This window comes from Peromyscus californicus, unplaced genomic scaffold, assembly GCF_007827085.1.
Source record: "Peromyscus californicus insignis strain IS unplaced genomic scaffold, ASM782708v3 Scaffold_10__1_contigs__length_136768540, whole genome shotgun sequence".
In the NCBI taxonomy this organism is placed as follows: Eukaryota; Metazoa; Chordata; class Mammalia; order Rodentia; family Cricetidae; genus Peromyscus; species Peromyscus californicus.
This window is the reverse complement of record NW_026294391.1, coordinates 111,204,113-111,231,871: the sequence shown is the minus strand read 5'-3', so window position 1 is coordinate 111,231,871 and position 27,759 is coordinate 111,204,113. Positions and strand designations below refer to the sequence as shown.

At 41.6% G+C, this 27,759-nt stretch overlaps 1 protein-coding gene across 1 annotated transcript; it reads left to right on the top strand.

The window, feature by feature from the left end:
* Positions 1 to 448: 448 nt before the first annotated feature.
* On the top strand, positions 449 to 25,609 carry LOC128117642 (fibrous sheath-interacting protein 2-like). The gene is made up of 12 exons (XM_052749773.1): positions 449 to 547; positions 945 to 1,070; positions 1,715 to 1,876; positions 2,336 to 2,425; positions 2,750 to 2,892; positions 3,727 to 3,868; positions 4,499 to 4,609; positions 5,102 to 5,219; positions 22,200 to 22,271; positions 23,539 to 23,613; positions 25,209 to 25,280; positions 25,500 to 25,609. The coding sequence occupies exons 1-12, from the start codon at positions 449 to 451 to the stop codon at positions 25,607 to 25,609; spliced, it is 1,320 nt and encodes a 439-aa protein (XP_052605733.1).
* The last annotated feature ends 2,150 nt before the right edge of the window (positions 25,610 to 27,759 follow it).

Genomic DNA, 27,759 nt, shown 5'->3' with positions numbered 1-27,759 from the left:
ATTAATGCGACATCCACTGGGATGACACTCGGTGGAGCGACATCAGCTGGAACAATGTCTATGGGGGCAGCCGATGGAGGGATTGTCTGTTGGGCGGTGTCTGTTGAGGCAATGTCTTTGTTGGCAACATCTTTAGAAACCGACAACGGTAGAAGTGGCATCTGTTAGAGCTTGTTGGAGCCACATCTATTTTGGAAACCTACTGGATGACCTCCGCTGGTATGACATGTCTTAAGGGCGACGCCCATTGGGCGTGGCCTGGAGGGCGCCCACTAAGGACGTCAGCAAAGCAGCACTGTGATGTGTGCGTTCTTGAGGTCCTGTTACCAGGCTGTCTAGGGCCTTGGCTCAGTCTGGATCCGGACACCGGAGAAGACAGTCGCAGGAAGGGAGACCAGAAGACAGTCCACTCCTTCAGCCCCCAGCCCTTGGGGCCTGACGGGTAGCCATGGACTTGTACCTGAACAACTGTTTGAAGGCTGCCGAAGCTGCTGCCTCCAAAGCCGCTTCTGGCAACCTCAAAACTGACAAAGACACTTGTAGTACCGTGAGTGGTGGCCCCTCCATAGTGTCCATTTATTCATTGCCCTTCTTTCTGGGTCAGGGCAGGTTTCAGGCCAGCAGGTAGAATCATGGGGAAAGAGTCTGGCTGAAGGGCAGGAACAGGACAGACTTTTTCACGATGGAGCCTCCCACCTTCTGAACCAGGGCAACGGTTGACTCAAGGTGCCACTGACTTATACTAGCCTGGGCAGGACCCAGAAGTAGGGTGCTGGCTTAGGAAGTAGGAAGGTAAGGCCTTCTTGATTTACAGCGAGGCAGTTCCTTCCACCCAGGTGCCTAGCAACCTGGGTTGTGCTATCTGGTTCAAGTGTGACAACTGATGTCAACTAAATGAACACTTCCTAGTAGAAAAGACAAACATTCGCATTTCTTTCCCACAGAAGAGACAGAAACCTATTGTTCCAAAGATTGGACCATCTAGCCTGTTGGACTTGCCCCTGGGGGCCAAACTGCCCATTATCCCAGGAAGTACTAACATATTCTATACCACAAATATAAGTGAAAAGGTAAACTACATTTTAATGGTGTTTAAGTGGTTTTCTTTGCCCTTTTTAGCTGTTAAATTGGAAACATTTTGTTATGATTGCACTTTGTATATCACCTTCAGTTTCACACAAATGGAATGAAATGAGCTTCAATGTTTTAAAGTCTTTAAACTCACTTTAATGATAGAAAGCCCCAGAAAGAGCTGCAAACACTCCATCTAGACTTTTCTTCAACCACAGCCTCAACTTGACAGGTTGTGATCTTTCTGGCCTACACATACACAACATACTGATTTCTGCTTCTGTGCCTTGGTTCATCTGGCTCCTGAAACTTTCCATGTACTCTCCTCTCTTTGCTGACAGTCTATCCTGACCTATGTATACAGGAATTGGACTAAGGTTGAGCCTATAGGTATATTAAGCACAGAGTTCATAAATAGTATTCCACGTGCCACCTCTAAAGTGAAAAATGGACTGGGAGAAGAGAGGGAAGTTGAAAGACATTATATTTACCCAGATCAACCCATCACATTCTTTCACTTCAGTTTCTGCTTGTATATTTTATTTTCAGTGAACATTCTAATTCTTTCAATAAACTGATGTCTAAAAGTGTATTTTCATGAATTTTGCATTTGCAATAATTTCACATATGTTTCTTTTTGCAGCTTTATCGGCCTTCTTTTGGTTTTAATCTTAGTGATCCTTACTGTAGACTCATGGAAACCACCTACCAAAGTCTTCATGATCCACACCTTAAAGCATACTTCAGACGAAAAGACATGCTCAAGAAACTAAGACAGGGAGGCTACATCACCAGCAATAACAAAGTGCGTGGAGGCCTGCTTCTAACCAGCAAACTCTAGGCACTTGCTAGGTGCTTTAGTACCTGTGCCAACTTCTAGTCGACCACTAGCAGATATCGCAGAAAGAAGTCAGTAAAATGCTTAGTGTCGGGTGGCTGTTTTTTCCTGTAAAAGCTGCTTTATAGTTGACAATTTTTCAGTGATAGGAAAAGATAATTACAATTTTTGGTATGTGAATGCACTGACGCATTTATTTTCAGGTCTCTAAAGGAACTTTGACTTGGAGCTATGTTAGTGAACTATTTAGAAAATCTCTGGTGGGTCATCAACTGTCTAAAGATCCTGACTACCGAAATGTTACAAAAACTCCATCCATTCTTACACTCGATCCTAAAGTTGTTACTAAAATGAATGTTCTTCTTCTCTTCAATAAACATGTTCTAATTTTCAAAATTTATAATGTTTTTCATTTTGAATTTGTAGGTCATATGTTCCTTAAAAGAGCTGAACAAATACAGACAATATCTTACCACTTTAAAAATTGACTTTGAGAGAAATTATGTCAGGGAACAAGTAAGTTAAATATTTGAGTTTGTTTTATTTGGGACCCATAAAAAAGATTTGTGAAAAGCTAGGCCCTTTGCACAATACTTCCTTAAAATATTCCAGGAATAAAGTCTCTACAAAGAATCTGTAAAAGATAGAGATCCCATTTGATATTTACCTATAAAAACTTTATTTGTGGAATGAGGCCATGCAAGGCCTAAAAGCTGGTTAGCAGAATTAACAGTTTGTAAAACTCAGAACATTTGCTTAAGATTAAATTTAAGGAAAATATATCAAAGAAAAGGTTTATTTCTGTCAAACATCTGACATCCAATAATTGTTTTCTTACAGAAAATTATAGAAAGCCAGGTGAATAAGCTGAACGAAGAGAGACACGCTTGTGCCAACGCTGCCGCTGCTGCCTCATTTCAGCAGTGGTTGTTACGAGAAGGGAAGAAGACTTCCCCGCATCAAGACCGAATAATAAAACGAAGGTAGAGTCAGGGTTCGAGTATATTTCAAAATGGGCACAATAGAGACCCCCAAAACTGCAAAAACACTAGACACATTTAAGGCCCTCAGCATTTTCAACATGGGGAACTATATCAAGGGGGCCTGCTCTTCCAGTGGACTAGGGTCTGAATCCCAGTACCCACATGGTGGCTCACAACTATCTGTAACTTCAGTTTTAAGGGATGTGATGCCCTTCGCAGGCACGTGGTGCACAGACTTACATATGGACAAAACACCAATACACAATTTTTAAAAAAATTTAAATTATAAAAATGACATCAAGAGGCACAAGGATTGGGAACCTTGTTACTAAGGCTAGGCAGGCCAGTTTCTACCTGAGAAACTGGAGCTGCCAGGAGACCAAGAGGTAAGTCAAACTGTTATTGAAGAAATGCAAAATATAAATCACTGATTTAGTGAAAGCCAGGTCTGTGGTACCAGAGGGAGAGAGAGTATCTTTAACACATGTCAAACATGAGTTTAAGTAAATTATTTTAATGTCACAATGACCAAATTGCTGCAACTTTATCTAATGTAAACATGCCATTCCTCTACCAAATGGGTATTTTCCTTCAGCTACTAATCACACATTACCGTGTAGAAATCAAGCTGCAGCCTTAGAAGCTAAAGGGAAGAATTATAAGGTTTTTTTTTTCCAAAAACTTTATCGTAATTGAAAGCCAGGTACTCATTATGTGGCTCCTATAATCCATACTTTCATCTCAGAGTATACCAGAATACATGTTGATATTCCAGAGTTCCAGAGTGGCAGGTATCCTGAAAGACTTACATTCCTTTGTTTGACTTCTACTTAGACATTTGTGTATGATTAATAAAGAGCTAGACAAAATTGAAGACACCTTGGGAAGAAGAAACACAGTGCAGTTAGAAGAAGAAAACAGACTCCATTGGTATAGTGTTCAAACAAAACTGAATCAACACAAACAGATTGAGGAGGTGAGGATCAAATTTTAAATGGGTAACTTGCATGGTTGTTTTATTTGTAAACAACTTGAACAGATTCACTCTATCCTTTGAAGTTATTTCAGTTTAGAAAAGAAACCCAGGCCAGCTAGAAGGATTCAGTGGGAAAGGCACTTCCGGTGCAAGCCTGGTGACCTAAGTTCAAGTCCCAGAACACATGTGAAGTTGGAAGCAGAGAGCTCAGTCCATAGAGTTGTCCTATGACCTCCACGTGAGTTCTGGTGTGGCTCTTTGTTTCGTTTCTCTGTCAGAAGACCTTTAAGAGCAGCCAAGTACATGTGATAACTTCCCTGAGTTAGAAGTCAACACCCTCTTACCAGTATCTTTTGAGATTCATCTTCAGAGTCACATTTTTGCTGGCGTCATGCTTGTAATAACAAAATAATTTCTTTGCTGTTCCACTTCATCATATCCAGCAGGACAGTCCCAGTGAATGGCAGATAGATAAGCACATTCACAAGTCAATGCAAGACTTGCTTTATTATTGACCCAAAATGTGTTAGGCCATTGATTTGACCTAATTTGCATATTGGTTGGAGAAAAAGAAAATAGTTTCAAAATGAAATAGACATATGGTGAGAACTGTAATGGCATATCCCATAGGAATGGCAATCCAAGGAGATGAAACTTCTATCAAAGATTGGAGTAGAAGTTAAGAGAGACGCAAAAGCTGACGAACATCGGCGAAAAATCAGAGAGGAAATTAACCAAAAGGTAGTTAGCTTTTGCTGGACTTGGGCTGTCTTAAGAAAGGCTTTTGCCACAATTTTATATTTTAAAATATGAATTTTCAGGAGATAGTTATTGATGGAGCCCCAATCGATATTGATTCTCGCCCCAATCTATAATTCAAGAGTCTCCAGAAAGTTAAATTAGATTGAGTTGTTACTAAAATATGCTTTTTCTCAACAGTAAAGGAATTGTCTAGCATGTACAAGACCCTAGCTTAAATTTCCAGACTGTAAGAGAGCATGAACACATGCACACATGTGCACAAGCCTATTTACAATTTCATGCTGAATCATAAAAGGAAACTTGCCTCTTAGTACCTCTCTTCAAATTCGTTGTAAATTTAGATATCTCCAGACAGGAACAAAGTTCTACCTCAGGAACATCATCACATTTGAAATAATCTATGTTGTATTTTTACTGTCAGGTTTGTATTTGAATTTGAAACCTATTTAACGTATTTTTCATATTTTGCAGAAAAAAGTACTGCTTCAAAAAAGAATGGCCTACCATTTACAAAAACTGCAAGAAAAAGATAAAAAAGAAGAAAAGCGGGAAGCAAGTGTCCCTGAAAGCAAAAGACAACCTGAAACAGGTGAGAGAGATAGGAGAGAGAAAATAAAAGACATAGTGGATGAGTGGAAGTTGAGCAACAATGTATTGACTATTAGTGGCCACATAAAACCACCTTATGCTTACACAATTTTTTAAAAAGACCCCTACAAAAGTAAGTACTAGGAGCCCTCAATTCCTGTGTCAGGTACTCTGTGATACACTTTCCAGTTACAGATCCAGTTAACAAAAGTATATGCACAATACATATACGTAACAAGTAAATACACAGTTTAACAAACAGCCAGGAAGAGGAGATAGCATGTACACTTAGGTAAGAAATCCAGAAGCAAATGAGAGAAGTAAGTTGAGGCAGGCAGTAAGAAAACATTAAAAAGTGAAGAAAAGTTTAACAAGCCAGTAAGAACAGAAATAAATTAGAGAAGTTAGATCAAGAAAGGGATAGTAGACAAAGATCGAGAGAATATTAAAGTGTACAAAGCAAGTAATAGGGAAAGAAGAACAAAAATCTTGGAAAAGAGAAAGCACCTTGTAGGCAAACATGATACAACAAGAACCAATGAAGACAAGGAGAGAGCGAAAAAAGACCAGGAGCACCCAGTAGACTCCAGCATGAATGCGTTTGTGGGAGTAGAGAGAGATGAAGACAATTAGAGAAGAGATAGGAGTGAGTAGAGAAGGAGGGAAGGTAGACAAGGAAGGAAGAGCCAGTAGGAAAAGAGTAAAAAGACTGTGATGGTGAGAGAGGGATTTGAAAAGGATTACTAAGGAAGGAATTCCAATACACTTGTAAAGGTGTGCAGAGATATCTAAGAGACTTCAGCCCTACGAAGTTAAAGAAGCAGAGTGCTTTTCTAAAAGTAAGTAAAAGGTAAGGAGGGAAGGAGGGGACTGTAAGTTACAAAGGGGCAAAGGGCTTGGATGAAGGGAGACAGTACTCTTTAAAAGGAAATAAGGAGAGGAGACAGCATACTAGTTATCCTTCCTGTAGAGAGACTTGAACTAAATAAATTATGAAGATGCTGTCTGAAAGAGGAAGGAAGAGAAAATGAATGCAGGAAGTAGGAGGAACAGGGATAGCAGGGAGGGTGGAGGGAACAAAACAGAAAAGGAAAGAGAGAAGAAAAAAGGAGGAGGATGGGAAGGGAAAAAGGAAAGAAGATAAAACAAGAAAGAAGGAGCAAAAGAAGGTACATAACAGGGGCAAGAGTGGGGAAAAAAGAAGGAAGAGAGAAGGAAGAAAAGAAGGGGGAGAATTAAAAGGAAGGAAAAGGAGGAAGGGGAGTGAAAAGGATGAGAACAAGAGGAAGAGAAGAAAGAGGAAGGAGGGAGGGGGAAAGAGGAGACCAAGAGGAACAGAAGAAAGAGGAAGGAGAGGGAAGGATGAGAACAAGAGGAAGAGAAGAAAGAGGAAGAAGGGGGAAGATGAGATCAAGTGGAGGAGAAGAAAGAGGAAGCAGAGGGAAGGATGAGAACACAGGAAGAGAAGAATGAGAAAGGATGGGGAAGGATGACAACAAGTGGAAGAGGAGGAAGAGGAAGGAGGAAGAAGATGAGAAAAAAGAGGAAGAGAAGAAGGAGGGGAAGGATGAGAACACAGGAAGAGAAGAATGAGAAAGGCAAGGGAAAGATGAGAACAAGAGGAAGAGAAGAAAGAGGAAGGAGGAGAAAGATAAGAAAATGTGGAAGAGAAGAAAGGAAGGAGGGGAAGATAAGAAAAAAAGGAAGAGGAAAAAGAAGAAGGAGGGAGGGACAAGATGAGCATAAGAGGAAGAGGAGGAAGAGAATGGAAAGGGAAGGGTGAGAACAAGAGGAAGAGAAGAAAGAGGAAGAAGGGAGAAGAATGAGACCCAGAGGAAGAGAAGAAAGGAAGCAGGAGGAAGGAGGAGAAAAAGAGGAAGATAAGAAAGGAAAGAGGTAGAGGGAAGCATGAGAACTAGAGGAAGAGAAGAAGGGAAGGAGGGAATGATGAGAACGAGAGGAAGAGAACAAAGAGGAAGGAGGGAGGAGGAGAGCTGAGATCAAGTAGAGAGGAAGGAGTGTGAAGGATGAGAGCAAGAGGTAGAGAAGAAAGAGGAAGGAGGAGAAAGATGAGAACAAGAGGCAGAGGGGAAAAGGAAGGAGAGGGAAGGATGAGAACAAGAGGAAGAGAAGAAAGAGGAAGGAAGGAGGGGGAAGGATGGGAACAAGAGGAAATGAAGAAAAAGGAAGGCGGGAGTGGGAAAGATGAGAAGAGGAAGAGAAGATGAAAACATGAGAAGGATGTGAACAACAGGAAGAGCAGAAAGAGGAAGGAGGATGTGTGAAAGTTGAGAAGAAGAGGAAGAGAAGAAAGAGGAACAAGAGGGAAGGATGAGTACAGGAGGAAAAGAAGAAAGTAGAAGGAGGATAAAGATGAGAACAAGAGGAAGAGAAGAAAGAGGTAGGAGGGGGAAGGATGAGTACAAGAGGAAGAGAAGAAAGAGGAAGGAGAGGGAAGGATGAGACCACGGTGAAGAGAAAAAAGAGGAAGGAGGGAGGGGAAAGGATGAGAACAAGAGGAAGGGAAGAAAGTGGAAGAAGGTAGGGGAAAGGATGAGAACAAGAGGAAGAGAAGAAAGGGAAAGGAAGGGGAAGGTTGAGAATAAGGAAGAGAAGAAAGGAAGGAGGGAGGGAGGAAGTTGAGAAGTGGAAGAGAAGAAAGAGGAAGGAGGGTAAAGAATGAGAACTTGAGGAAGAGAAGAAAGAGGAAGGGGGAGAAAGATGAGAACCATAGGAAGAGAGGAAGAGGAAGAAGAGGGAAGGAAGAGAACAGGAGGAAGAGAAGAAAGAGGAAGGAGGTATGGGGAAGGATGAGAACAAGAGGAAGGGAAGAAAGAGGAAGGAGGGGGAAGAATGAGAACATGAGAAAGAGAAGAAAGAGGAAGGAGGTATGGGGAAGGATGAGAACAAGAGGAAGGGAAGAAAGTGGAAGAAGGTAGGGGAAAGGATGGTAGCATGAAATAAATACAGGTGGGAAGAGGGAGTATACCTGGGAAGAGGGAAGGAAGAATTGGGAGTAGGGAGAAGAAGTGGTGGGAGGCGGGAGGGAAGAGGTGAGAGGTGGGGTGGGAGGAGGGAGGAAAAGGTGAGAGGAATGGTGGGAATAGGGAGGGAAGAGGTGGGAGGAGGGAGGGAAGAGGTGAGAAGAGGGAGGAAAGAGGTGAGAGGAGGGGTGGGAGGAGGGAGGGGAAATGTGGGAGGAGGGATGGGAGGAGGGAAGGAAAATGGAGGAGGAGGGAGGTAAGAGGTGTGACAAGGGGTGGGAAGAAGAAGGGGAAGAGGTGGCAGGAGGGAGGAAAGAGGTGGGAAGAAGAAGGGAAGAGGTGGGAGGAAGGGTGGGAGGAGGGAGGGAAGAGATTGGGAGGAGGGAGGGAAGAGAGGAGGGAGGGTAGATGTTGGAGGAGGGAGAAGAGAGAATAAGGTGAAGAAAAAGGATAGGAAAAAGAGGGAGGAAGAAAGGAAGGAAAGGAGAAGAAGGAGAGGAATCGAAGGAGGAAGAAAGTACAGAAGGAAGGAAGCTAGCGAGAATAGGGATGAAAGAAAGCAAGGAAAATGGACAAAATGGAGTGAAAGTCAAAGAGAAGCAGGGGAAGAAAGGAAGGACATTTAAAAAAGAAGAGGGAATTATGGGAGAGATGCTTGAAAAGGAGGGGCCCAAAGAGTAATTCAGGCCTTGTAGGGGGAGGGTTATTAGTTTTTGAAAACACGATATGTAGACAGATTCATAGGTCTGAATTTTAGAAAAATAAACCAGAAAGAAAACATAAAACAACATGGCAGGAAAAGAGAATCAGAAAGAAGGCAAGAAAAGAAAAAAATTGAAGAGGAAGAGCCAATAAAATGTGAGCTCATGAAAAGAGATGGAAGGAGAAAGGGAGAATGGAGGAGATGAAGAGGAGGCTAGAAAGGGGACAGGCAGAAGATAGAAAAGCAAAAGGAAGATTTAAAAAAGCAAACATGAACAAAAGTAAAGGCCTTGAAAAAACCCTAAAACAAAACCTGCAGGGAAAACTTGTCGGGATAAAAGGTGAACTACTGGAGACAAAGTCAATTAGCATGATGTGGAACTAGTGAGATCAAGTCCACTATGGGTAGGAGTCATTTTGAAAAGGCACTAAAAGACTTGAACTAGAGATTATGCTAGGTAGATAGGTAGGCGAGAAGAAAGGGTAAGATAGAAAGAAAACCCTCAAGAGAACAAGGAAATCTGGCACAACAGGAGTACCCAAAATGTAAAGGCTAAAAATACACAGGTGATTCAGAAGAAAAGTGAATCAGCATAGACTGGATTCTAAAAAGCAGCTAGTAAATTAAGACAATATACAACCTGAGGAAGGAGAGCAAAGGCTTAGCAAACAGGAGCCTGGGGAGCCAGAGAGATGGTTCCATGGATAAGAACATTTGCTGTTCTTGCTGAGGACCAAGCTTGGTGCCGACACCAACATCAGGTGACCCACAGACACCTTTGACTCCAGTTCCAGGGATCCAGCACCCTCTTCTGGTCTATGCAGGCCCCTGCACACATGAGGTGCTCACACCTACACTCAGACACACACACACACACACACACACACACACACACACACACACACACACACGCACACACACACGCACACACACGCACACACGCACATGCACATTGAATAAAATAACAAGAGTTTGTAAATAGAGAAAGAGAGGGGAGACATGGAGGGGGTGTGACAGGAAACGTAATGAAGGCATAGGAAGAAGGGGGAAAGGGGGATTAGTGAGGATGAGTGAGAGAAAGTCATCAGAGAAGGCAAGAAAAGAAAAGACAGGGTGGAGAAAGCAAAAGTATAAAAATGAGTAGGAAAACATACTGTTTTTAGTATTTGGGAATCTGATTATGAAAGAAAAATGAAAAGGAGCAAGTAGGTGACATAGATTTGCAACAGTAAAAGAGATTTAGAATTCAATCCAAATATAAACACAGTAGATGATAACAGGAAACACCTTAAAAGGATGAAGCCAAGGAATGAGGAAGCAGCTCAGTAGTTAAGAGAACTGACTGCTCCTGCAGAGGACCCAGGTTTAATTCCCAGCACCCACACGGTAGCTCACTACTGTACTTCCTGATCCAGGGGATAGGAAGCATTTTTCTGGCCTCAGGGCACCACGTACGTGTGGTGCACAGACACACATTTGGCAAAACACCCATACACATCATAATGAAAATGTTTTTAAAATCAATACTTAAAGAAAGTTAAAGAGTTGGTGAGAAAAAAATTAGTATGTGGAGCCAGTAAAAAGACAGTGTGAGAAAAATGAAAGGCAGGAAAAAGACAGGTAAAGGTGGATAGAATAAGGAGTAAGAAAGGAAAGGAAGAGAAGATCAAGGGAAAAGAAAGAGGAAGGACAGAAGGTGAAGAAAAGTGAAATGAAGGAAATAAGAAAGACAGGAAAAAGGAGGGACAGGGGGACGCCAAAGAATAAGAAAAAGACCTTCAAAGACGAAGTCAGTGGAACAAGACATGGCACAGACCTGTAATCCCAGGACTTGGGAGGTAGAGGCAAGATGATTATGAATTCATGGCTAGCCTGGACTACACAGTGAGTGCCAGGCCAAGCTTGACTACAAAGTAAGACTTTGTCTCAAAAATCAAACGAGGAAACCAAAAGTGATGTGGAAATGAGAGAAGAGTGGTGAAAAAGAGGAGCCAGTACAGAAGGGCAAGATCGATTGCTGGAGAAGGTTAAGAGCAGACAGTAAAATCAGAACAAGAAAAGACGGGTTCAAATAGATACGACTGTAAAGGGAGAAAATAGTATATTTAAAAGGAACTTTGCACAGAAGTAGTAAAAGAAAACAAAACCGGAAGCCGGGAAAGACAGTGAAGAAGGAAAGGGGGTTTCAAAGACAGGATGAGCCAGCCAGCAGATCAAACAGTGTTCTCAGGACAGCTGCAGAAAAGAGAGCCAGACTCCCGAGAGACCACAGGCCAGCGGAAACCGAGTCAAGGGGTAAAGTGGAGCTTGGGAGATGCAAAATTCAGGAGGATTTCAGAGGAGAGGGGCAAAGGGTGGGGAGGATCGGGTTAAAGGGACCTAGTAACTTTTGCTGAGGACGGACCAGGGTGGGAGGATATCCCCCGGGGAATGGTGGAGAACAAGGGAGCAGGCTGGGCACTGGGAAAGTGGTGTCTGAACTGATGCAGCAAGGGTTTTCTTCAAGCTGGGTTTTCAATGGAAGTGCACTGATGGCCTAGCAGAAAAGTTACGAGCCTGACTCGAGTCTGGTCAGCAAGAATCTTGGCCAGTAGGGAGAGAATGAGGAAAGCAGAAACATCAGTAGAACAAGGTAAGACAGCGTGGTTGCAGCAGCCTTGTGGGGGAGATGCAGATACAAGGACAGACTGTAAGGGCGCAATTCAGGGCCCAGGGATGTAGGCTCAGGCCCTCCTTTCCATTCCCAGAACTATGAAAGGGATGAGAGGGACTGTAGAGATGTAGGAAATTAGAAAACCAATACAACCCAAGTCAGAAAAATAGGAAAAGCAAATGGAAGATAGGAACAGAAGAAAGAGAGGAAAGGAGTACGTGAGGCATGGAAAATCAGGGAAGGAGGCTGCAAGGAAAGGCAGCCTGCAAAGCAGGCAAAAAACAAAAACAAATAAAAGGAAATGAGAGTTAAGGAGACATAGGAAAGGAGAATAGAGGAAGGGGGGGGCTTAGGAAGATTAGGTTACAAGAATTTTTAAAGGCCCTCATACAGTGCTGAGAATGAGGAGAAAGCTACTTTTTAAAAGCCTATGAAACACCATAAAGAAAGATGTTTGACAGTTGTGAAGGTGAGTAATTGCTTTGATAGACATACAGTTGCTAGAACTTTAAGTGGAAAAGCCGGGAAAAGAAAATACTGGCATGAGACAGGGAGAAAAGGAAGGGGTGGGGCAGCGAATGGTTCAGGAAAGTAACTGATATTTATAGAAAGGAAGCATGGTTTCAAGATATGCTTTCAGTCTCTAGTCAACTGTGTAGAAACTCTCAACTCATCAAGCGATTTAAGCCAAATCCACATGGATGAGGGCAAGAGGCTCCTTCCCTCACCCTTACTTCTTAACCTTTCCTTGTCTATTTTGTCCTGCATGATCCATAGTACTGGTTTTTCAAAAGTCAGTAGTAAAGACAAGATAAAAATGCAGGAAAAGGAAAAGAAAGAAAAGTATGCATTCAAACATAAGCAATATGAAGAAAATTGAAAAGGAATCAATGAACAAAGAGAAAAGGAAAGCTTACAAAGGATGGATCAGTGAAGAGTTGAAGGAGAGGGAATGTAAGACTGAGACACAGGGACCAGTAACATGAGTGCAATTTTATGGTGGGGACACATTTTAGAAGTAGGAGTCAAGAAAAAAAGACAAAAATACCCCCGAAAAAACCAGAAAACTGATCATTGATGATAGAAGATAGATAGCTGGATGGATGGATAGAAAGAAGGAGAAAGAGAGAAAGAAAGAAAGAAAGATTAAAGATAGATAGATAGATAGATAGATAGATAGATAGATACATAGATAGATAGATAGATAGATAGATAGAAAGAAAGATAGATAGATAGATTAGCAGGAAGGTAAGTGAATAGGTAAATGGTGGTAAGAAAGAAAAGGAAAAATGTAATAGAGTCTAGTAAAATAGTATATAAAACAGAATGAGCCAAAGGGAAGATGATTTTAGAGGCAAAACCAGATAAAAGAGGGAAGGAAAGATGTAAGCAATGGCAGCAGGCAGCAATCTGTGGTGCTTCTAGTTACAAGTTGCTGGGGCCCTAGGTTCCTGTCCTCTGGACAGTGAATAATGAAGCCCTCGGGCTTAAATTGAGTGCTTCGACCAATGTCATTTATTAGAAAGATAAACTCCTAAAGCATGAGGAGTTCCAAGAGAGGACACCATTAAGTGGCAAGGGCTATGTGCTTTTAAATGGTCACGGAGCAAAGAGGAAAATTGGAAAATTGTGGGTAAGGAGTTAAAAGGTGACTTGTCGTCTGATACACTAGATGATAAATTCCTTTCCTGGCACCAGAACTCCATGATGAACTAAAATAATTATCTAAATGTCATCATTCAGAGGAATTTTGATTCATGAAGCACCTGTAAGATTTCTCATGGGACACTTGGGATTGGTGTCAGGAAATTCGCTTGAGGTAGTTGGAGTCAGGGTCTTCCTGGGGCTAAGTGCATAACAGTTTAACTGTCTGTCTCCTGCTTCAATCCTCCCTCAAAACAGGTGGCCCTAGCTGCCATTGGTGTGGGGAGAGGAGAATTAGGGCAAAGACAGTTAGTGCTACTTCAGGCTGAGAAAGGATATGGAATATTGACAGCAGCCAGGGTCCCTATTTAAAGGTCTTTCTAATGACCTAGGAAACAAGGCAGAAGACCCATTTCAGGTTATGTGGACAAAACCATCTGAAGTCTGGTGGATCTCACAACACAGAGTACACTCAGAAGTGAGAAAGTCTAAGGCCCTCTAAAGGACCACATACGCCACTGAGTTAATGTTTACTCGATCTTTAATGCCTGAATGGTGGAGGCCAAGTAGATTGTAGACCTTGGAGGAGATAGTAAATATTTAACTGGAGTTCAAGTCTAGGAAAACTAGTAGACATGAAGAAACTCTAAGGGTACAACAAGACTTTGTGGATGGTTCCAAGGAATTGCAGTGGTTCTCAACATGTTGGTCATGACCCCTTTGGGGTCGTATATCAGATAAAAGGAGACATCCAGGCATAGTGCAAAGGAGGATGCAATGAAGTAAGGAGATAGGAAAACACTCTGAAGACAATTTGTAAGTCCCTGCAAAGACCAGTGTTTTAAAAAGAGAATTTCAGTATAAGACAAGGTTAGAAAGGTAGGATTAGTAAGAACAGTCAAACTGTAGAGCACAAGATAACACAGTGATGCGTATGTAAGATGCCAGCAAAGTATTACAGAAACATAGGTGGATGAACAGGGGACACTGAGAGTAAAATGGCAAATGTTCTGAAAGAAGGTGCCGATTTTAGATGTGAAGGAAAGACAGTAAAATAAAGGAGGCAGTGACAGAGACTGAAGAAGAAGGGTGCTTTAAAATGAGTCAGTAAGGAACAGAGCTAGACAGAGGATGTAAGAGGGAAAGCCCATAAAAAATCAAGAGCAATTGTGCAGTGTAGAAGGAAATTTTGAAGTAGGCGTGAGGAAGGGGAAGGCACATGAGGAGTAGCTAGAAGGACAGCCTGCAGCTTGGAGAAAAAGTCAACAAAGTATAGATATGGGACAGACCAGTAGAAAAGTAAGTGTGCAAACCACGAGAGAGAGAGAGTGGAGGAAGAGACAGAAACTAGGGCTATGGATGTAGCTCAGTTGGTAGAGTGCTTGCCTAGCGTGCAGAAAGCCTTGGGTTCAATTCCCAACATCACAGCTAGACGTGGTGGCACACGCCTGTAATGCCAGCACTCATGAGGTAGAGAAAGGAAAATCAGGAATTCCAGGTCATTCTTAGCTACACAGTGAGTTTGAGGCTAGCTTTGGCTACATGAGGCCCTGTCTCAAATGAGGAGAGCAAGGAGAGAGGAAAGAGAGAAAAATCAGTATAAAAAGTTAAGTTGGGGAGGAAGAAGACAAGATAGATGAACTGTGTATGACAAGATGAGAAAAAACAGTTGGAAGGAAGGAAGGAATCAGGGATTAAGGCGACTGGAAAAGAAACAGAAGTGAAAGGAGAATAGAGCTTGGAGACAAGGATTAAAAAGAGATATTGAGGGAGAGACACAAGAAACAAAGAGCCAAAAACTACCAAGGTTATAAAGTTGGGAATGAAGGAAGTGGGAAAGGTAGACGTAAGAGGGTTATTAAAAGAGGAATCCAGTTGTAACTGGAGTAAAGATTAGTGGGACAATTAGGTAACTGAGAAGAGAGACGGTGGAAATACCACAGAAAAAGGGGCTATGATTGCCCACCATGGTGCATGATGATGCACACCTGTGATACCAGACCATGGGACGCTGAAGCAGAAGGATCACCTGCTCAAAGCCGGCCTGGACCACCTAGAGCAGTAGGTCTCAGCCTTCCCAATGCTGCTGTCCTTTAATACAGTTCCTCATGGTGTGTGACCCCCAACCATAAAAAAGGTGTCCCTCACTTGCCACTGAGATTTTCACTTAATAATCAGTGTATCTGAGTGCGGCACCATACAGCGTACCTCTGTTTGAAATCCTTTGTTGAAGATGTATCTATTTTTCATTAGCTTACAAAGCCATGGGTCTCCATGAGACTTTCCATACACCCTGACTTTTGGTTAACCCATTCCCATCCCTCGTCTATCCTCCTACCTTATCCCTCCTTAAAACTTTAACCCCAGTATTCCTTTCACTTTCATACCACATGTGAGAAAGTTTTACAAAGAGAGAATATGACACTGAGAAAGAATAAGCAATAAGTAAAACAAGAATAGTTATGTTCGTGGGGGATAATTTTAAAGCAGTCGCCATTTTAAAAAGAAGAACATATAGGCTCAGAATGTAACTGTGTTTTTCCCCACACACCTGTCATTTATCAAGTGTCATCTCTCATTTATGACCATTTGAGACCTGGTCTAACTATGTAGCCTTGGCTGGCCTAAAGCTCACTATGCAGAACCCAAGCTAACCTCCATCTCTGCATCCAGAGTCTGGGGATTAGAGCCCTGCACCACCACACCTGACTATTTAGCACTTCCCTTCCGACAGTCTTTCACTACTAACCTTAGCCATTTCCGTGTTTGAAAACTCAAATGGTTTTCCTTTTCTCTGTGTGTTCCCACTTTCCTGTCTAGCCACCATGTAGTCATCGTCCCTAACATTTTCCCGAGTTCTCTAGAATCCACGTTTTCCCACTGTCTGTGCTCTTACTGTGTTACTACCCCTGCCCTTCGAACAGCCCTCTCTCTTCCTCTCTCCTTCTTTTAAAGTTCACTTTTTCCACACTTATCATTTCAGCGTTTTCTTTCTTCCTTCATTTCTTCTTTTACTACTATCTCTCCCTTTTTATCCATTCCATTGTGTTCTCCTTCCCTTTGTGACTTCTTTACAGTCTTCTGTGCCCTTATTCCTCTCATTCCCTTTCTTTTCTCCCCCTTGTCTTTCTCTTTAATTTTTCCATTCCCTTTTTATTGGAACCTGAGTTTTGCTGTTGTTTTTTCATCAGCTATTTATTTTGGTGGTTTCGAAGTAGTAGGAAAGCGTGTTGAATAGCCTGATGAAAAAGTGGCTAAAGGAACAGAACCACTAGAAGAGACAGAAAGATAGATTGATAGATGATAGATAGGTACTTAGATAGAGAGATAGAGACATAGAGAGAGAGATGATAGAAGATAGAAAGATGATATGTGGATAGAATGAAAGATGGTAGATAGACAGATGATAGATAATAGATGATTGATAGATGGTAGATAGGTTTATGATAGATGATGGATAGATGATAGATACTAGAAGATAGAGAGATGATAGATAGAAATAGATAGATATATGGATGATAGATACATAGATAGATGATAGAAAGATAGACAATAGATAGAAAGATGATAGGTAGAATGATAGATAGATGATAGATCGATAGAAAGATGATAGATGATAAATGATAGATAGATGAATAGATGAAAGATAAGTACATAGGTAGATGATAGAGATAGATTGATAGATATATGATAGATAGGTAGGTGTTAGACTGATAAATAGATGATAGATAGATATATAGGGATAGATAGATGATAGATAGATATAGAGATGATAGATCATGATAGATAGCTGATAGCTAGAAAATAGAAGATAGATAGGTTGATTGCATGATTGATAGACAAATAGATGATAGATAGATGATAGACAAGTATATAGATGATGGATAGATAGATAGATATACATATATGATAGATGATATATAGACATGATAGATAGAAACTGATAGATGGATGATTGATAGATGATACATTAATTGTTAGATTGATAGATAAATGATAGATACATAGATGATGGATAGATGATAGATAGGTATATGATAGATAAATACATGATAGATAGATAGATAGGTACAGAGATGATGGATAGATAGAGATAGATAGATGATAGACGATAGATATATAGATAGATGATATATATATAGATGTATGATACATAGTTGATAGATAGATGTTAGATAGATAGATAGGTCATAGATATAAATGGATAAATGATAGCTAGGTAATAGATGATAGGTAGATTGAATGTTTGATAGATAAATAGATGATAGATAGATATGTAGATGATAGATAGATCATAGATAGATGTTAGATATATAATAGATAGGTATATAGATAGATGATAGAGATAGATACATATATGATAGATGATAGACAGATAGTGATACATATATAATAGATGATAGATAGATAGATAGATGATAGATAGAGATGGATAGATGGATGGTAAGTAGATGATAGGTACATAGATAGATGATAGAGATAGATAGATGATATAGATAGATAGATAGATGGTACATAGGTGATATATGATAGATAGATAGATAGATAGATAGATAGTAGATAGATGTTAAATAGATCATAGATAGATAGATCGTAGATATATGGATAGATACATAGATAATAGATAGAAGATAGTTTGAATGATTGATAAATAGATTATAGATTTATAGATGATAGATAGATAGATGATAGTTAGATAGATAGATGATAGATAGTTGATAGACACGTACTTAGATAGATGATAGATAGATAGAGATACATATATAATAAATTGATGACAGATGATAGATAGATAGATAATACACAAAGAGTGATAGATAGATGGATGATTGATAGAAAGTAGATAGGTACATAGATGATAGATAGGTAAATAGATAAATGATAGAGATAGATAGATGATAGATAGGTGATAGATATATAGAATAAGATATACATACATACATACATAGATGGATACATAGATGATAGGTAGATAGGGTGAAAAGAAGGTATGTTGAAAGACAGGGTATGAAATGAGGCAGAGGAAGAAGGGAGAGAGCAAAAAGAGTAATAAGGGGAAATAGATAAAATGATATGTATACCAAGGAAGAGTCAAGAATTGCTACTGCAAATTATATAAAAATCTAGAAAGATCAAAGTAAGTTCTATGAAGAAGGAAACAATGAAATAAATATAGGACTGAAAAGAGGGAAAAATGAAAGTGAAGGATAAAGGGAGGTGAGAAATGTACAGGGGAGGATTAAGCAAGTTTTACAAGGGAAGCAGAAAAGAAGAGCTCTTTTAAATGGTAATAGTGCACACATACACACACACACACCACACCACACACAGATGCACACATTCATACACACACACCACACCACACACTCACGCACACATTCACACACACACACACACACACACACACACACACACACACACACACACACACACACACACGAGTTTGAAGAGGCACAATGAGCAAGAGGAGATGAGACAGAGAATGCCATTTTTACAGATGAGCCATTAAGAAGCTCCTAACACAGTTCAGCGACAAAGTGTGGCCTTCTGCCTCAGATGCTAGGCTACGTTAGTGACATTTGTCCCTCTGTTCAGAACTACTAATGGCTGCTTCTGGCAGAAAGATTTCGAGTACACAGTCCTCTCAAAAAGACACAATAGTGGGCCTGTAATCACTTCTCTGGGGGCTAAGGCAGGAGGATCATTAGTTCAAGGCTTGCCTGAGCAACACAGGACAAGATCAGAATCGGCAGCTCCTCTGCTTCTTAAGCTTCTGTTACAAACCCAAAGAGAGCCCATGACATTGCTACTGAGCTGGAGGCATTCCCAGAAAGCCTGGAGCCAAAATTTTATTTTAAGTATGATAACTAGAAAATAGAAATTTGTAGGCATACTCGATTTTGTCATGATACCTGCTGCTTATGATGCAAATAAATCTTCTGTGTTTAGCCATCATGTGGTGCATTGCATATATTCCTTATATAAATAAACCATGCCACATGATCTACTGATTAAATCATTGGATTTAAGTCCCTCATTACTCAGTTGTAGTATTCTCTCCACACTGATGAGTGAGCTAGCCCACTTTGTGTAGCTGACATCTCTCCAGTGTGGTTCACAACACTGACTCTTCCCCCACAGGCTCCGCTAGTGACCTCATCTCTGTACTTTGCCTTACCAGTGAGATCCTGAGCAGACCTTAGCCTGTTTGTCTGCTTCTACTAGCCCTTGCTCAGCCTCTCTGCCTCCTCCTTTTTCTGCTTAGTGAGCTACCCATCCAGATTACTGACTAGGGGTTCGATGGGAAGATCTGCATCCTGTAGCCCTATTAACATCCTGAGGGTCAAGGCCAGTGCCAATGTGCTTTCTTAATCTCCTCCTCCCTTTGGTCTTGGGCCATGTAGACCTACCGTAATATATCATGCAACTGGGAACAGATATATTTTATTGGCCAGGTGAATTTGTCCAACACAAGTTTTCTACACTGTTGTTATCTTGGGCCTTTTGGAAAAGCACCACTGAGTAGGAGTTGTCATTTTAATATCTGACATTTTATCATTTTGTCATCTCCACTGTTAAAAACAAATGTCTTTTTTTTTTAAAGCCTCGTCAATAACGCAAAAAAGATCAAGTTTCACTGAGGAGAACACGTCTCCAGAACATCCAGAACAAAAATGTAACTGATACGTTATGGCTGAAAATTAGTAATTTAGTGGGAATACTAGATTGGGTAATGATGTGCAGAGAAATCCTCTATCCTCTTCCATCAACTGGTGTCTTGTGAACACTCATGCACGACTGTCACCATCCTCACTCTCCAGGACAGACGCCCTGATTGCTCAGTGATGCTCTCTCCACACTCCTAGAGCAGGGTGCACCACTTTTTGCACCTGACAGCTCTCTAAACCCAATTCCAAACCCTGCTTTCTCGTGACTCCCACTACTGAACGTGTCTCTGGACTGTTCTACTGCCAGTAAGAACCTGAGGCAGCTCTTCGGTGTGTGCCTGTGTCGATGGCATCCCTCTGCCTCTGATCACTTTGTTTCACCTGGAGAACTGTCTTTCCAGATTACTCCATAGAGGTTCTCCGCATGCATCTGAAGCCGGTGTCCCTGTGAACTTAAGGACCGAGACCACTGCCAGTGTGCTTTCTAGTCCTAACCTTCCCTTGTCAGTGAGCCTTCGAGACACACAGTAAAATGTCACCGGCAGCAGAAATATTTCATTCACCACATACCTTTAGCACAGTGTTTCTCACTACTGTTCCCCTGCTTCTTTTGGGAAGGCACAATTGAATAGTAGTTATTTTAACATTTGTTATTCTATCATTTTGTCTCTGCCACTGTTAAAAATTAATGTTCTTTTTTTATAGCATCTATATCAAGTTTAAGGACAAGTATCTCTGACGAAAAACTATTACAAGAATCATGGATGTCTGAACAAAGACTGTTGGCAGAATCAAGAGAGTCAAAATGTAACTATTGTGTTGTGATTTGAATTGAATAATTTTTGAGACCTGGCAATGATCACTCCCGCTTCACATGCAGATGAGCCCGCTGTTCCCATCTATCAAATGATGCCCGGGGATAGTGTTTACCAGTGGCACTGCCACCTATATGGCCATCTAGAATAGACTCCGGAACTACTCAGTTCATGTGGTTTCTCCTCATTCCCATGAGCAGCAAGGCCCATTCTATGCAGCTGCCTCCTCTTCCAGCCCAGTTCAGAATCCTCGAAGCCCCTGTTACTGAGCTTGCTTCTATAACTTTCCTTATTGAGAAGATCCTGAGGCAGATTTCCAGACATGCCTCTGCTGCTGCCACCCTGTCCTCTAGCAGCTCTGCCTCCCAAGGAGGTTTTGACCTTCAGGTCTCTTGCTCTGTCTCCACAAACCGCAGTGCAGGGTGTTGAATGGAAGCTCTGATACTGCTTAACTTAGGACGACTAAAGGGTGTGGTCTCGTGAGACTAGCCAACACCAAGAGTCCTGCCAATGTGCGTTCTCAATCCTACCCTCCCTTCGGCTTTGGGCTCTTGAGACCTCTAGTAACATATCTTGTCACTTGGTGTAGGCACACTTTATTCACCACATTCATTTCTGCGTGAATAGAACGTTGCCCACTCTTGTTTTCCTGGTCCTTTTAGAAAAAAACACAACTGAGTAGTAGTCAGCGATCCTTTTAATATTTGTGATTTTTCTAATTTGTCATCTCCATTGCTAAAACTAACTATCTTTTTTTTTAAAGCTACCTCACAAGCGACAAAACCCAGTTTTGACGAAGAGAAATCTTCATTTTATGAACTTCTGGAGACAAAATGTAATTGAAATTTTATGATTAGAAATTAATAATTTGTGGGAATACCGCACATAATGCAGAAATCTTCCATCCCTTCCCATCAAACGGTGCCTTGGGGGTAATGCTTAGGAACTGTGTCACCTTCTCCACTGCCCCCTGAATAAATGCCAGTTAGTGATGCTCTCTCCACATTCCCAGAAGAGGGGACACCACCTTTTGCAACTGGGAAATCTCCAAACCCCAATGAGAACCCTGGCTTTCTCATGGCTCCCACTACTGAACGTGTCTCTGGACTGTTCTACTGCCAGTGAGAACCTGAGGCAGCTCTTCGGTGTATGCCTGTGTCGATGGCATCCCTCTGCCTCTGACCCCTTTGTTTCACCTGGAGAACTGTCTTTCCAGATTACTCCATAGAGGTTCTCCTCATGCATCTGAAGCCTGTGTCCCTGTGAACTTAAGGACCGAGACCACTGCCAGTGTGCTTTCTAGTCCTAACCTTCCCTTGTCATTGAGCCTTTGAGACACACAGTAACATGTCACTGGCAGCAGAAATATTTCATTTGTCATTTATATGCCAGCATCATAGAATGGTCCCCTTGTTCTTTTAGGTAGGCCCAATTGAGTTGTTACTGTCATTTTAATTTGCCATGTTATCATTTCTTCTTGTCCACTGTTAATAACGAATGCTTCCCCTTTTAAGTTTCTCCAACAGGTACAAGAAGATCGAGTTTGCCTGATGAGCAAATACTTCACGAATTTATGGAAACTAAACGTAATTGAAATTTTATCATTAGAAATTAATAATGTGTGGGAGTTCTGGATTTGGTAATGTAAAGATCTTCTCTGACTATAATGTAGAAAAATCCTCTATCCTCATGCAAAATGGGGTATTTGGGGGTACTGCTTACTAAGACTGGCAATACTCTGTCACCCTCTGAGTTAGACTCCCTAATTACTCACTTGGTGCTGATGCCACCATGCTCCAGAGTAAAATCGGTCTTGTCTTGTGGGTGACAATTCTCCAAGCCCGTTTAATAACCCTGACATTCCCAATAGTCCTTGCTGTAGAACTGTCTCTGTGCTTCTCTATCACCAGTGTGATTCTGAGGCAGACCTTCAGCCTGTGCCTCTGCTGCAGCCACACTTTGCTCAGCAGCTCTGCTTCCCAAGCAGATTTTACCCCAAACCCCAGTCTTCTCCTCAGGTGCATCCTACCTGTGGCCAGGGATAGTTATGCATGCTGCCCATTACAAAATTAGAAACTTACTTTAAATCATTAAAAGTTTTTTTGCGATATTGTTCATTACACAATTCTGCATTTCTCAAGTATGAATACTGCAGATAACAGCAATGTGACATGATATCGGAGGGTTGGGCACAGCTGCCTGCACAACTGTCCTTTCATGTTGCTGAACAGATACTCTTCTGATACTTGTGCAACTTGCAGCCTTACAACTTGTCACGTGACATCACATGCAGCAGAAATGGTTTAATTGCAACATGGGTTTGTGCAACATTAGGGTGTTTCCCCACTCTTATTTTCCATTTCAGAAAATCTTGGTTAGTAGCTATGGCTTTAATATTGGTCACTTTATTCCATCACCTCCTTTTGCATGGATTCTAACAGCTCCTTTGGGGGAGGGGGTGAGAAGGCACAGTGTCAATGACACAGACACTGGGAGTCAGTTGAGAGCAAAAAACGAACTCCTTTATTCAATAACAGGGAAGGCCTTATATACCCTACTCCCAGCGCCCAGTCTGTGTGGTTGTCCCTCATTGCCTGGGCATAATCAGGTTCTCTGGCATCACATCGACTCTTGCTAGGTCCTCAGACAGACTCGACCTGATCAGGAACTCTGACATCCACTAGGATCTCTGACAGCTCCTGTTGCTAGGCCCTCAGGCAGACTCTAGGTTGGCTCTTAAGGAGTACATTATGTGCATGTCTTGGCTATTGTTCTGAGCCAATTTCCTGGACCCTATGGGCTTGTCCTACTACAACCTCCACTGTTAAAAAATTTCTGTTCTTTTTTTTACAGATCATCGTCATCCCCGTGTGAAGAAAACAAGTTTTGCTGAGCAGACATTGTTTTACGAACCTACTGAGCAAAAATGTAATTGAAATGTTATGATTGAAAGTCAGTAATTGGTGGGACTATGAGAGTTTGGGAACCTCTTCTGTTAAGTGAAGAGAAAAAAAAATCTTTTGCCCTTCTCTGTCACGTGATGTTGTTTCAGTAGTACTTATGAACAATGTCACCATCTCCACTGCCTTCTGGATTAGATTCCCTAATTCCTCAGTCAGTGTTATTCTTTCCACACTCCCTAAGTAGGGAAGACCTCTCTTTGTAGTTCTAAGCCCAGTTCAAAGCCTCAAGTTTCCCAAATCCCCTGCTCCTTAACCCATCTTTGTGCTTTTCTATCACCAATGAGATTCCCGAGATTCACCTTCAGTCCATCTTTGTTACTGCCACGCCTTGAACACCACCTCTGCCTCCTGTGCAGGTTTTGCCTCAAAATGCTTTATTGTACCTTGAGAACTCCCCTTCCAGATTGTTGATTTGGGGCTCTTGTTGAGTGGAGGATCTACTAATGTTTCTGAAACCTACGACCCTAGGAACCGTAGAGGATCAAAGCCCCCGCTAATGTGCTTACTTAATATGTCCGCCCTAGGCTTTGAGGGTTGAGATCTACTGTCAGTCATTTCCAAGGTTGCAGAAATGTTATTTGTTACATATCTTTCCTGTAGTAGGAGCACGTTCCTCCACTCCTGTCCTCCTGCTCTTTTTGGAAAACCCCAGCTGACAAGTAGTCAATTACCAAGTTAATATAATGTCATTGTATGGATTTGTCAATTCCATTGTTAAAAATAGATGTCTTTTTTTTTTTAAAGATGGTCCAGCAACTACAAAAAGAGCAAGTTTTATTAACCAGAAATTCATTGGAGACCTCCTAGAAGCAAGATGTAATTGCAATTTCCTGCTTAGAAATAAGTAATTTATGGGAGTACTGGATTTGGTATTGATCTCTACTGCATACAATGCAGATAATGCTCTATCATATATCAAGTGGTATATTGGGGCAACACTTACTGACTTTGCTACCCTCTCTGTTGCCCTCTGGGTTACACTCCCTAATTACTCAATTGGTGTTGCTCTTTCCACATTCTCTGAGTGGGGAAGCTACATTTCCGGAACACAACTCTCCAACTCAATTCAGAACAATGATCTCCCACCTTCCCCATAGTCCCTGCTACTGAACATGTGTTCTACATTTTCAGTCCCAAAGAGAACCGAGACAGTTCTTGAGACTCTGCTGCTGTACCCCATGTTCAGAAGTTCTGCCTGGCAGGGAGAATTTACCTCTCTCTTGTTTTTTCTACCTGGTGGAGTTGGCTGCTATTGCTGACAAAAGGTCTAACTATACTTTTGAAGCCTGGGGCTCTGGAAACCTCACATGGCCTTAGACCCCCCAACCGGTGTCCTTTCTCAGTCCTGCCCTTCCTTTGACTTGGTGCTTTGGAGATCTACATTAACATGTCACAACACCCCTCACAGCAGAAATATTTTGTCCCATGCTTTTTCCCACTTGTGTTCCCCGAGTACTATTGGCAAAAACCCAGCGGAGGTCAGTCAGTTGTCATTTTAATATCGGTTGTTTTGTCATTTCCGGTTTTGAAATGGATGTCTTTTTCTCTTTTTCCTTTAAGATCTCTATCAAAATACCATGAAAACAAGTTTCACCGACCAAAGACTGAAGGAAGATAATTTGGAAACAAAATGTAATTGAAATAGTATGAATTAATTAATTCATGATTGGCAGTGGGCTCTTCTGCTTAAATATCCTGTTCTCATCCATGAAATGACATTTCCCATATAGTGCTTATGGAAAGAGTGACCACTTTTGTGGTCCCTTGAGTTAGTGCCCAGTCAGTCAGTCAGTGGGTGCTGCTCTCTCCACACTACTTGAGATGATAGCTCCTCCCCCTTTTTTTTTGCAGGTGACCACTCTCCAAGCCCAGTTCAAAGCAGAGCTCCCACTACTGTGGCCTTGTCTTTGTTCTTTTCCGATACTCAGTGTCTGCCTCTGCTGCTGACACCACTTTCTTAGCACCTGGACCTTTCAGGGAGGGGATCCCCTGAGTCCTTGATCCATCTGGAAACCCATCTTACCATATTACTGAACAGAGGGTCTAGTGATGTCTCTGAAGCCTGGGCCCTACAAGTCAAGAAGGCTCAAGGCCCCTGCCAGTGTGCTCTCTTCCCGCCGCCCCTCTTTTAGATAGAGCGGCATTTTCATAGCATGGGAACAGAGGTGCTTTATTTACCACATACACTCCTTCAACAACAGAGTATTCCTCGGTCTTGCTCACTAGTCATTTTAGAAAAGCCCAACATAGTAGAGGTCAGTTGTCTTTATAGTTTCTCCGATTTTCTCAAGGTGGCAATTCCACTATCAACTCAATTGTCATTGTCTTTGTGTTTGATGAAGTTTCAGACAAGAAATTGTATTATGAACCTGCCAAACTAAAGTATAATTGAAATTTTATTATTTTGTTATTAATTAAGCTGGGCGGTGGTGGCCCATGCCTTTAATCCCAGCACTTGTGAGACAGAGCCAGGTGGATCTCTGAGTTTGAGGCCAGACTGCTCTACAGAATGAGATCCAGGACAGGCACCAAAATTACATGGAGAAACCCTGTCTCAAAAAACCAAAAAAAAAAAAAAAGTTAGTAATTAGTGAGCATACTGGATTTGGTAATGAGCTCTTCCACTAATAATGCAGAAAAGGCCTCTAGCCTCTCTCATGAAAAATGTATTTGGTGCAATGCTTACCAATGTTCACACCCTCCCTGACATCCTCTGATTATTTGATTGGTGCCCCTCTTCCCATATTCTCTTGAGCGGGGTATGCCACTTCTCCCAGTAGACAATTCTCCAAGCCCAGTTCAGAACAGTGCCTTTCTGAAAAGCCAATGTCTGCTGGTGCCCCCACTAGCTCTTGCCTTTCCACTCTGTTTCCCGGGGAGGTTTTAACCCCATCTCTTTTTGGTCCCCCTGGAAAACTCTCCTTACAGGTTGCTGACAGAGTGTCTCCTGATGCTTCTGGAAGCCTGTGGCAATATGACTGAAGCAATAACCAAGACCTCTGCTTACGTGCTTTCTCAATCCCATCCTACCTTAGCTTTGTGCTTTTTTGTTACTGAGAATAAAAATATTTGACGAGCCACATATATTTCAACAGCACCAGAGTTTTCTCCGCTCCTTTTCCCTGGTATCTTTTGAAAAATCCAACAGTAGCAGTCTGTCACCCTTTGAATATCTGTTATTTTATCATTTTGTCATTTTCACTGTAAAAATTAAATGTCCTTTTGATTTTGTTTAAGCAGCTCTACCCAATGTAAAGAAAACAAGTTTTGATGAAGATAGATCATTTCAACAACTCATGGATGCAATAAGTAATTGAAATTTTATTATTCTAAATTAGCAATGTGTGGGAATACTGGATTTGGTGAAGATCTCTTCTGCTTATGATACAAAATAATCCTCTCTCTAATTCAGTTGCATGATCTAATTTGTGTGACGTTTTGAAAAGCGTCACTGTCCTTATTGCCGCCTGGATTAGACACCCTGATCCTCAGTTGGTGTTGCTCTCTTCACTCTCCCCCAGCAGACCAGACCACTCACTCTGTGCAGCTCACAACTCTCCAGACCAGTGGCTTTCCCAAGCCACTGTCTCTGAACATATCTCTGGACCTTCCGACTCGTAAAGGATCCAGAGGCAGTTCTTCAGTCTAGGCCTCTGGGGATGCCATCTATGATGCTGCCACCCACCAAGTTGCTCCATCACTGTGTCTGCAGGGAAGCGGGATGGCCTCTGTGTCCTTTGTTCCACTTGCATAAGCATCCTTCTTTAGTACTGAATGAAGGATGTACTGAAGTCTTTGAAGCCTCTGGCCCTATGATCCTAAGAAGGACCAAGAGTCCTGCCAACGTGCTTTCTGGATCTTGCGCTTCTTCCTTTGGCTTTGCGTTTTGAGACGTACAGTAGTAAGTCACATCACTGGCAGCCTAATGCTTTATGCACAGATATTTCTAAAGCTGTGGATTATTCTCTACTCTTATTCCCTGGTCTTATTCTAAAAGCCTGAGTAGCAATCAGTCACCATTTTTAGTATTTGTTATTGTATATTTGCCATGACCATTGTTAAAAATAAATCTCTCTCTCTTTTTTAAAGCACCTCCACAGTACATAAAGAA